This window comes from Palaemon carinicauda, chromosome 36 (assembly GCF_036898095.1).
Source record: "Palaemon carinicauda isolate YSFRI2023 chromosome 36, ASM3689809v2, whole genome shotgun sequence".
NCBI classification, from domain to species: domain Eukaryota; kingdom Metazoa; phylum Arthropoda; class Malacostraca; order Decapoda; family Palaemonidae; genus Palaemon; species Palaemon carinicauda.
The window spans coordinates 36751916-36764589 of NC_090760.1; the positions used below are offsets into that span (position 1 = coordinate 36751916).

At 34.5% G+C, this 12674-nt stretch overlaps 1 protein-coding gene across 3 annotated transcripts in view; it reads right to left on the bottom strand.

Annotated features, from left to right (window-relative positions):
* Window positions 1–3049: 3049 nt before the first annotated feature.
* The window catches only part of LOC137628815 (zinc finger protein OZF-like), a 254538-nt gene continuing 244913 nt past the window's right edge, over window positions 3050–12674 (bottom strand). For all 3 annotated transcript variants that reach the window (XM_068360054.1, XM_068360056.1, XM_068360055.1), the window contains one exon: window positions 3050–10940. In XM_068360054.1, coding sequence (XP_068216155.1) covers window positions 8584–9933 — 1350 coding nt within the window. In that variant the 5' untranslated portion in view covers window positions 9934–10940 and the 3' untranslated portion in view covers window positions 3050–8583. The remainder of the gene's footprint in view (window positions 10941–12674) is intronic.

Consider the following 12674-nt stretch of genomic DNA (forward strand, 5'->3'; position numbering starts at 1 on the left):
AAGAGATCCAACCTCTACATATTCATCATAATCCATACATCTTGATTTCCCTTTGATTAAACCAACCAAATAACTCGTGTATCCCCTAGCAATAGATTCAAGGCTCCCTATCCTCAAACTCTATTAGTTTTTCTTAAATAATCTGAAAAAAAAACAGTAAAAACAAAAACTATTACCAAATCAAACTAAAAAAAAAATCTTCAAAGAAGCTATGGGAATTTTAGGGTGGAAATGAATTTCCTGTTTAGTCTAGTGCATTATGTCCCATTTTAAAAAATTTAGATAATTATAATAACAAAAAATTTCATATCAGTAATGGTAATTTCAAAAAGATCTATTTATTGAAAAGTTTACATTTTTGTTAACATATAAAAAAGGTACTGATAATTCTATACAATTTCCAATTTCCTTATTTTTCTTTATTAAAACAATTCTTCTAATAGAGAATTATTCAATTATAAATAATCAAATAAAAATAATTCAATTTCTAAACTTATACATTTTTTTATAGGGAGAGAGAGAGAGAGAGAGAGAGAGAGAGAGAGAGAGAGAGAGAGAGAGAGAGAGAGAGAGAAGAGAGAGAGAGAGAGAGAGAGAGAGAGAGAGACTCATCTTATGACTGTAATGCATATTTATATTTTTCATCAGCATTATATATTACATATACTGTACATCATATATTACTTAAAACATAATGGATGACAGGATGTCTTTTAATAATTCTTATTAATATATCAGAATTACTGTACAAAGGTTTTATAGTTTACATGTGTTAGCTATAAAATTGGGCTTTTCTGCTTTTCGGGGTTGGTTTGAAAATGTCGGCCAGCAAGAGTAATTATCACGAAACTGCGAATAGGTGATTTTTTTATTTAATACAGCATGTTATGCGGTTCTCTGTATCACGAACGACCGAATCCACAAAGATCAAACCAGTGGATATCAGGGTCCAACTGTCTTGTATTCTTATTGATTAATTTATATGGGCAAGAGTGGTAAATGGAAGAGTGGTAGAAAGGGCTTTAATGGATTATGTGTTGATAACAAGAAGGATGTTTGGAAGATTGAAAGATGTTCAAGTTTTTAGGGGTATGGCTAACGGTATGTCTGATCAATTTTTGGTTGAAGGAAAATTAGTTATAGCAAGAGTGGCGAAATAGAGTGGGGCATGTAAAAGGGAGGTAGTGAAGGTTGAAGAGCTGAGAAAAACCAGATAAAAGTGAATATCAAGAAAGATTGGAAGTGGCATGTGACAAAGTGAAAGGAGGAAAGACTATTGATCTAGAGGAGGAGTGGAAGTCAGTAAAAGAAAGCTTTGTTGGGTTTTCAGGTGGTGTGTGTGGCAAGAGGATTATTGGAGGCAGCATAAGGAAGGGTAGTGAATGGTGGAATAAAGGAATGAAAATGAAAGTGGAACAGAAAAAGAGGGCACTTGAAGAATAGCTACAGAGCAATAGTGTGGAGAAAAATATAGATAAAAATGTGGAAGTAAAATGTGTGGTAGCTGAGGCAAAGAGGGTGCTGGCTGAAGGTGGGGCCAGGGATTGGGTTGTTCGTATGAAGAGAATAAGAAGTTTTGGAAAGAAGTGAAGAAAGTAAGGAGTAAGGCGGGAAGGAGAGCAGGCAATGAAAAGATGGCTTGAATATTTTGAAAAGTTTCTGAATATTGAGGATAATACGGAGGCAGATATAATTGCTGTTGCAGATATTGAAGTGCCAGTAATGGGAGATGAGAATGGGAGAGAGATTACAAGAGAGGAAGTGAATAGAGCGGTAGATGAAATAAGAGGAGGAAAAGCACTTGGTATGTATGGTGTGAGGGCTGAGATGTTAAAGGAAGGGGAAGTGACTGTACTTGAATGGTTGGCAAGATTGTTTAGTATACATTTTACGATGCCAATGGTACCAGTGGACTGGGTGTGTGCATGGTTCTGCTATACAAAGGTAAGGGAGATGTGCACGAGTGTTGTAATTCCAGGGTTACTAGTTTGTTTGATATGGTTGGGGAAGTGTATGGCAGTGTTAATTAATAGGATTAACGATAAAACAGAGGAAACAATCTTAAAAGTAAAAGGGAGTTTTAGAAGAGGTAGGGGATGAATGGATCAGATTTTAACACTTGGACAGATATGCGAGAAATAAGATGTATGTTGTATTTATGGATCTGGAGAAAGCTTATGATAGAGTTGATAGGGAAGCAATGTGGAATATGATGAGTTTACATCGAATTGATGGAAGGTTGTTGCAAGCACTGAAGCGTTTATACATAGGCAGTAAAGTGTGTGTTAGGATAGGAAATGAAGTGTGAGTGGCTTCCATTGAGAGTGGGACTGAGACAGGAATGTGTGATGTCGTCATGGTTGTCCAATTTGTTTGTTGATGGAATTGTGAGAAAGGTGAATGCTCGAGTGCTTGGTCAACGACTGAAACTGAGTGGGAGGTGAATCAAGTGTTGTTTGTGGATGATACGTTATTGATTGTAGACTTGAGGGAGAAGCTAGATCAATTTGTGACAGAGTTTGGGAGGGTGTGTGAGAGAAGAAAGTTGAGAGTTAATGCGGGTAAGAGTATGGTTATGAGATGCACAAGAAGGGAGGGTGGTGCTAGGTTGAATGTCATATTGAAGGGCGAGTTAATTGAGGAAGTAGATTAGTTTAATTACTTGGGGTCTGATGTTTCTACAAATGGTGGAGTGGAAGCAGATATACACCAGAGTGATTGAAGGATGTAAAGTGTTAGAGGCAGTGTAAGGGAGTGGTAAAGAATAGAGGGTTATGAACGAATGTGAAGAGGGTTCTGCATGAGAAAGTAACAGTAGCAACTGTGACATATGGATAGGAATTATGGGGAATGAAAGTGACAGAAAGACAGAAATTTAATGTGCTCGAGATGAAGTGTATGAGGAGTATGGCCGGTGTATCTCGATTAGATAAGGTTAAGAAAGAAGTAGTCAGGGTAGGAATGGGTGTAACAAATAAATAAAAAACTAGAGAGGATATGAATGTGTTGAGGTGGTTTGGCCAAGTAGAGAGAATGAAAAATGACTATCTGCTGAAGGTGATGAATGCAAGAGTTGATGAGAGAAGTAGAAGATTAAGGTCAACGTTTGGGTGGATGGATGGAGAGAAGAAAGCTCTGTGTGATAGGAGGATAGATGTGAGAGAGGCAAAAGAGCGAATGAATGGTGAGCAGTTGTGTCACAGTTTTGATAGGCCCTGCTGCTTCCTCTGGAATCCTTGGCAACCACTGAGGTAGCAGCAGTAGGGGATACGGCATATGAAGTTTCCTTTGCAGTGGACAACGGGGATGGGTGGGCTGTGGCACCATGGCAGTACTAACCAAAATTGGCTGAATCCTTCATCAGGTTGGGAGAAGCTAAAGGAAGAAAAGCCCAGTTTTTCTTTTTATGCTGGCAATCCCCAAAAATTGGGGGAAGTGCCTTGGTAGATACATATAATTTACAGAAATAACTTTTAGACCTGAAAATGCTTATTTTTTACCAAAACATTACCTAAAAAAAAAAAAAAATAATAAAGGCTTAATGGGTGAAGAAACCTGTGATTTACTACTGTGGAAACAGTGATAAAGAAATTTACATAGGCTATATTAAATAAATCAATTGGTAATGTACTAAGGGCATGATACGTGGACAGCAATATAGCGAGGAATTACTGGATTAAAATACTGTAAACTTTAATTAAATCATTAAATATAATTATGCTATCATCTTCTCTCAATATAATGAGAAAAACAAATCTTCTAGTTGCAATATATCAAATTTCTACATCTTACATTTTCCACTAACTATCACTTTCTTCAGTTAACTAATTCATATACGAGTATCTCATGTTTAATGGAAACCCCATTAAAATATACCAATGAGCCCCACATATTAGGCTGATGTAAATATTAATAAGCTAGATAGATGAGATACATGACCTTTTGCATACAATATTGCATTCTTTAAAATTCTAACAAAAAACCTAACAATAAGTCTGTGTGGATATAATGTCTCCTATGTTACATCACTCATTAATTATTATTATAGAGCCTTAAAAATCTAGTAAAATTAGCGTAATAATGATGATTCACAAACCAAACCTGCCCTCTCCAGTTTTCCTCCCATTCTTGCTTTCCTTAATCTTACAAACTATTATATCAAGAGTATGTTTGGTTATTTCTATTGATATTAAATTATAAAAAATTATTTGTAATGCCTTAACTACCATAAAAATTGCCAGGAAAAAAGTACCTAATGGATTCTTTCTTAACTAATATACCTTTGGAATTGTGGAAAGAAGGAATTAAAAGTGTCTTCTTGCAAAAGAAACACTAAGAAAGAAAGATGCCTCTACTATGACTTGGGGCAAAAGCAATAGTTCCATCTCTGAAACATTGCTAAAAAGACCAAAATAGTGTCGCCTCTACTCCCAACACTAAAGAATGTCTCCTGATCATTCTACCCTGTTCCGTAAAAATTAGATCATGCCCTACACTCCGAACATGGGGGAGATGCAAACAGAGAATATAATACTTATATATACACACACACAGCTTCAACCCTTCCCCCTCCTGCCCCTTTCCTAACTACCCCTCTACAAAAACAATGAATGCGGGGATCTTCAGGAAAGGATGGAAAATTTCTAACATGGATTGATCTTACCTAGAATATTTTACAAATAGCTTTCCTAAAATCCATTTTATCAAATGTGAACAATAACAATCAACACAAGCACACAATTGAGTAAAAGAAAGTTTCACCCACGGAGAAGGATAAAGGAATAGAAAGCACATCGCAGTTTATGATGAGAGCCAAGTCATAAGTGGCTTGCCCATGTTGTAACAGCACTCACTAGTCCCTCACTACCTACCTTATTAGGTTCCAACAGTGAGCAGAATGAATCACCTCTCACATATAGAAAAAAAGGTTTGTATTCACTATAGAATAAAAATGTTTTTCCATCTTATTTGTTTGACAAGTTAGATGCACTTGTTTCCATCTTCCCTTTACAAAAATTTACATACATATCTGATTTGTAGCTTCACTGAAATTATGCAGGACATTCTATTGGGAAGATTTGAGGACTTCCATTTCTTAATGGGTTGTCAAATGGTCTTCAACATGGGTTTATTAGTTATAATAGCCCTCAAATCTTTGGTTTATTAGTTATAATAGCCCTCAAATCTTTTCTTATTTTCTAAGTTGTAATGAATGATGTGTTTAAAAATTCATGCAATATCTATAATTGAGCAATTGTGTAATCCCATACTTTCTTTAGCCAAATTATTTGTAGCCAACAGAAACTTTCCCTATACATCTGATACTGCAGTAAAATTGGCAATTTCTGCAATTATTATAAAAAGAAGTGATAGGGTATTGTCTACTTTAGTGATGATAAAACACAGGAATCTAAAGACAAGATTCTCCAAAACATTCTAAATTTGAAATACATTTGACAGCTTCTAACACTTCGTACATTTTCTTATGATATAGAATATTAAAAGAATAAATTTTTCTTGATTATAACATCTCCAGATATAACAGTACATCAAACTCCATCATTTGATTTGCATCCTTCAGGACAAATTATATATTCTGCCTGAAGTGCTGACTAGTCTAAGATATTCACATTTAAAAATTTTGCTAAAATAAAATTTCTTACCCAGAGCTTAAGTAATTATCAGTACAAGCTGGTAACTTGGAGTGTTACCTATGCTATTGGTTATATATCTAATGAGACCTTCCCTTATAATATAAATAGAATTACATTTAATATTAAGGGTTTGGTAAAGTTCCCTTTGCGTAATTTTTCTTTTTGTCAAACAGATACATAAGTATGGCTAGCATAACATACATTAAATTTTAGTTCCTTGACAAAAATTACCAAGAAGAATTACATGTCACCACGTTTGGTACATTAAATACTATCATCTATGAGTGGTTTGTATTTCGTTTTTTTTTCTAGTTTGGGAAAATCTGATAGTTTTTATCTTCGAGGTGAAAATTTTAACCTATTGCCAATAAACACTGAGCTTGTGGAACAATGGATTCACTGCACTAGATAGCAAAGTCAACTGTAAAGGATGATTATTGGGTCCTTGTAGAACGTGGTTCAAAGAACATTATGGCTAACATCAGCATGGTAACACTCACCCTAGTAATTTGAAGATTCCCTTCTCAAAAGTAAATAAGGCAGAAGAAAGTCCTGACCTTACACAGACTTTTTGAGTAAATGTCTAAAAATTATTTAAAGGGAAACACATTTCCTACATTACTAAACGAGGCTAGCTGCTCTAAAATAACACCCCTATAAATTATATAATAGCTTCCATATACCACACATGAGAGTTATAGACTTATAGCTCTGAGCCAATTCTGGGTTCTTGCCAAGCTTATCCACAAAAATACCAAAACATCTCCCAAGAGTTAGGAAAGGTATGAGATTTCAAAATGCCATCTAAGCTGTTCCTGAGGAAATCCCTAGTGGCTTCTGGAAGGTGCTTAATAAATTCATACCCGATTTCATCCTACCCGGATGACATTTGTGATGTGTTAGTTATAGCATTCAACCTCTCCTCCCTGATGAATAGCACATGGAAAAACCAAGGTTGAGTTTTCAATAAGCTGAATGTCAGGGTAGGATGTGAGGCAATTCATATATAAATTGGCAAAATATTTGCCAAGCTATTCTGCCACATAGGTAATGTAAGCTGAATTTGCCTTGTGATTTTTCAATCCTCCATAATTAGATGGATGAGGTTTTTGTCATGATTACAGCAATGTACAATATCAATGATAATCAATATACTATTTCTTCTTTTTCTTTTCTGTTTTCCATGCTATCGTATTTGACTCACAGGGTGATCCAAGGTATCTATGGAGGTATGCTCTCATTTTTTTCTAGCACCTGCCTATTTTCAGTTCCTCAAACCTGCATTTTTGTGTATTTATTTATCAAAACTTTAAAGACCTTCACATCTGAAATGATCATAGGCATAATCAGATGTGAAGAACTTTTAAATGAAATTCAGTCTGCCTCCTCATTCTTCCACTTTGAGAGACATGGAGATGGAATATTGCATAAATAATACCTTCAAGAAGGAAAATCTGCATAAATACAATTTAAAAAAAAATGACTACTTTAAATATGTAAACATTTTCCTTTGCAAAATATTTGCCTCCTCCATTCCATTGAAGGATTGCTATTTACATCTTGCAGTACATGTGCAAAAGCAAGGAGATATATATACAGGGCCTCTAAGATAGCATTCATATTTGCATATTGTCTATTTGTATTTTGTCCAAATCAGACCTGTCAAACAACTTTTCAAGGCACTGTAATCTGCCCTAAGATTACATTTGTTCCTATCATCCATTATTATTCTATTGCATAAGCTCAATAAAAAAAAAATTCTTGTAATAATTTTGTCATTTGCAGATTTTCTTGCATCATCACAGGCTCAGTTGATGATATCCCCCTAATACCAACAGGTAAAATACCTTTCCATTGAATTCTTGAGCTTTTAAATAGCCTTTTTATCAATTACAATATTGCTAAATATAGAAAAAATGGGGTTTTCCTCAGTTACATATGACAATAAGGGATGCAGTAGTGTTATCCAAATGACAGCACACAATTGCAGTTGTCTCTTTTATAGAATACACTGTACTTCCTCATCACTGTTTTTTATAACTTGCATCCTCTATAAGATAAGTGAACTTGCATCCTCTAAAAGGTAACAGTGAAAACCTGTAGATTGAATGGTTCTCATCTTAAGAAACAGCTGTTTAAAGAAAGTTTTAAATTTTTTTTTAGAAGCACTACTAATATCTATCTTAAATTTGATAGCCATTCATGACTTGCCAGAGCCCCCTCGGCCAAAGGTTGAGAAAGAACAATGCACACTGGCAAAACAGCTAACAACATTTATTCTTACATGGCATTGTTTTTAACTTTTTACTATTACTTTTATTCATATAAAATAAAATTGATAAAAGACAGAATTTTTTCATATAAATAATAATTGATAACAGAGGTTATTTCAAAGTGAGTGAGTGGTATGCTCCTGTCTATCCATATAAATTAGACTATCAATGCTACTTACAATTGGAAATTTGATTTTCATTTATTTCGTCTATGTATAGTTTATAATTTTGGTATAATTTCCTTCGCATAAATACAGTAAAATTCCTGTAATAAGGCCTAAGAGATTTTTAACATTTTGGAATGAATTAATCTCATTTACAGTAATGGCTTTCTGAAATTAACACAGATCAACCTTTGGGGTTAAACTGTATCAAATTCAATTCGTATCCTTAGCACTACTAGGAAAAGGCTTCTTCCTAGAATTTTCAAGAGATTTTACTCCTTTTCAAAACTGAATTGGATTTACAGTTTTTGATCATTTGGTAATAGATTTCTTTGAAACGCTTTCCCTTCCTGTCTGAATGATCAAATTGCAGTATTTTAACTCTAACCACTAATATATTTAAATGCTCTTTATTTAATGGTACTTTTAGCTATACAGTATGTTGCTCATAAATGCCTTATATCCCATGGTTATCTAGTGAGCTTAGTAAAATCACTTTTTTTCCGAAGTAATGCTTTCCTTCTTCTCTTTTGCCTTTTCTGAATGGTGGCTATTCATGTGTCTTGACAGATTACTAGACTGAGAAAATGCTTTCCCGCATTCTTTGCAAACATACGGCTTCTCTCCAGTATGAGTCATCATATGACTTGTAAGATGATTTTTACGGGAAAATGTTTTCCCACAATCAGAACAGCTAAATGGCTTTTCTCCAGTATGAATTCTAATATGCTTTGTAAGATCAGTTTTATAAGTAAAGCATTTCATACATATACTGCAGGGGAATGGCTTCTCTCCCGTGTGAACTCTTAAATGCTTAGTATGATCAGCTTTATAAGCAAAAGCTTTCCCACATTCCCAACATGGGAATGGTTTCTCTCCCGTATGACTCATCATATGACTTGTAAGATGATTTTTACGAGAAAATGCTTTTGCACAGACAGAACATTTGAATGGCCTCTCTCCAGTGTGAATTCTCAAATGCTTTGTAAGATCAGTTTTGTAAGTAAAGGCTCTTCCACATTCACTGCAAGAGAATGGCTTCTCTCCAGTGTGAATTTTCATATGCCATGTAAGATCATTTTTATAGGCAAAGGCTTTCCCACACTCCACGCATGGGAATGGCGTCTCCCCTGTATGAATACTCATGTGCCTTGTAAGATATTTTTTACGGGAAAATGCTTTACCACAGTCAGGGCATCTGAAAGGTTGTTCCTCTCCATTGCGGTTTTTATCAACTTCTTTTCTAACTTCCTTTTCACAATTTAGTGAATTTTCTGTACTTATTACGGAATCAATTTTGGATGACATTTCCCTATTCTTTTCAGGCATCAGTTCCGTCTTAACGATCATTAATGGATTTAGTGAAACTTTTTCAATCACTGCAGAATCAATTTCAGATGAATTTTCCACTTCATCTTCTGAACCTAATTCTGTCTTGACTACCATTAATGGATTTAGTGGAACTTTTTCATTCACTACGGAATCAATTTCAGATGAATTCTCCACATCATATTCAGAAACCGGTTCCATTTTGACCACCACTAATGGATTTAAGGATAATTTTCCACTCACTGCAGAATCAAATTCACATGAATTCTCTACTTCCTCTTCAGATGTTAGTTCAGTTTTTACTCTCCTTAATGGAGTTAGTGAAGCTCCTTTCACTACAGAATCATTTCTACATAAATGATCCACTTCTTCTTCCGACTCTAACTCTGTCTTGACTACCATTAATGGATCCACAGACATAAAACTATCATTACTGGCTTCACCAAGGTTATCCAAATTGCTGTGTTCTTGCTTGATCTTCAAAGGAAATTTTGAGGAATGTCCAGAATCCATTTCAGCCTATTGTCCTATGGTATTGTGGTATCTCTTATTTTCTGACAAGCAACAAGCTGAATGTCAAGCTCTTCACTTCATATACCTGGAACTTGTACGAGCTACTTGATTTCCAGAGCCCCAACATCCACTTTAGGTTGAGGTGCCACTCCCTCACACTGATATCACCCTGAGAATTTTGTCCCTTTCTTTAAACTACAAAAGATCAATTGCCCGAGTTTTCCTAGCCGATGCTGTTACTTATGTTAGCATATGTATTGTTTCTTTGATTATCATTTACTTTTATTATTTGGGATGTATTCTGTTGGTGTTTGCACAGAAAATTAATGGCAACCTGGTTTGTTCCACAAGATTCTTCAGGAAATTTTGTTAACAATAACAATTATAATATCTACTGCTAATAATTACACAGATCACCACATCATAAACAGTTAGATGTCAGGATGCCTGAAAACTTTAAATCAATCAATCAATCAACATCATAAGCATATGTAATTGCTTGTATAAGTAGTTCTAAACTCCCTACAACAGAGGATGTTACATTTGACAGTTACTGTCCTTTAATAGGATTTCCATTGGAAAGCTAAAAAACTTCAAAATTTCAGTTAACAGTCCTTCAAGTAAAAAGTAACCTTAACAAATCAAACACTAGATATTGTCATTGAGTATATGACCTGCAAGGCTGACAATTAATACTGTTCTATTAAATTGCGTGAACTGAAAATCTTCACACAAAACTTACTCAAATGGAAATGGTTCCGAACATTGTTGAGAAATGTGTACCATAACAGTATTTTTGAGGAGCAGAGACTCATATCAATGCTGATGCAATAAATCTGAACTTAAATAATAATTTTAAGAATTTATAACGCTAATTTGGTACAAGAATTTTCTGCCAATGGCAACCTTACAGATGATGGTATCTTAAATCCTCATTCATAATATGAATCTCGTACTTCCAAAACTTTGATGCCAAGAAGGACAATTGCTTGGGGGTAAAGAAAGGTCTGAAATAAGAAAATACAACAAAAAATTAGATACAGTCATGAAATTTGACTCAAAATAAAGTTTCAATTAAAATAGTACAGTATGTTCCAGTCACTTCTCAAAGTAATTTATTAAGAGTTTCATTGAAATTAGAATAGTACATTCAAGTCATTTCTCAACAAGCTTTTTACTTGACTAATCAAATATAATTTAATCTAATGTAGTTATGACGATGAAGAAGAATATGATAAATACAATATCAGATTATATTACAAAAAGCACCTAACTTTAAGACAGTAGAATTGTATCGTGTTTTTTTTTTTTTATTTTAACTTACACTATTTTATTTATTCTAAATCTACTTTCCAATCTTGTGTCTCCCAGATACCATATTTCTCTACAACCATATTTTCCAAATTGCTATGGAAAATCTTAAATGTAAAAAGGAAAATGCGCCAGAATGCCTCTACACAAAGAATCACAGTCACCTGCTTTCCTTCATAAAAGAAGGGTTAATCCTTGATTACTGCATGTCAAATGAAAATTACTTTTCACTGTATTTTTCTTAACCATTACAGTTCTTATACAATATTTGGCTTAATCTGAAAAGATATTCCTAGTATGGATGGCAAGATCAATAAATTGAACGAGCAACCCACAAAACTTTATGATGTAGAACTCTTATGTACCATCCTATTTCAGTAAATAGCAAATTATGGAAAAAATTTTCAGGCACTAGACACAATCTATATTTCTTATTTTCTTATCTAAAATTTTATATCTTGAATAAGTTTTTTGAAATACTGTATATTATAAACTGGTAACATCAGATATGCCCAAATCTACATATGATATTATATTAAACTCTAAAAATATATATAGGTAGATGGTTGGCTAGGGCACCAAACACCCGTTGAGATACTACCGCTATAAAAATATAAGAAAGTAGATGGTTGGCTAGAGCACAAATCACCTGTTGAGATACTACCGCTATAGAGTTTTTGGGTTCTTTGACTGGCCAGACATTGGATCCATCTCACTAGTTAAGTATGATATTTCCTTTGCCTACAAATACACCAAATAGTCAGGGCGTATTCTTTCCACATTCTCCTCAGCCCTCATACACCTGACAACTCTGGGATTACTAAACAATACTTCTTCACTCAACAGGTTAACTTATCATCATCATCTCCTCCTACGCCAATTGACGCAAAGGGCCTCAGTTAGATTTCCCCAGTCATCTACAGTATATCTTGAGCTTTTAATTCAATAATTCTCCATTCATTATCTATTCATGCTTCATAGCCCTCAGCCATGTAGGCCTCGGTCTTCCAACTCTTCTAGTGCCTTGTAGACCCCAGCTGAACATTTGGTGAACTAATCTCTTTTGAGGAGTGCGAAGAGCATGCTCGAACCATCTCCATCTACTCCTCATCTTGATCTAATCCACATATGGCACTCGAGTAATCTCTTTTATGGTTTCATTTCTAATCCTGTCCTGCCATTTAAATCCCAATATCCTTCTGGGGGCTTAGTTCTCAAATCCACAAAATCTATTGGAGATTGTTTCATTATCATACCATGATTCCTGTCCATATAGTAACACCAATCTCACTAAACTGATATAAACTATAGTATGATTTTTATATGTAATTTCAGGCGATTTGATTTCCAAATTTTACTTAACCTAGCCATTGTCTGATGTGCTTTTTTTAATCTATTTCTAAAGACCCTAAAGTTCCTAACTACTTCAA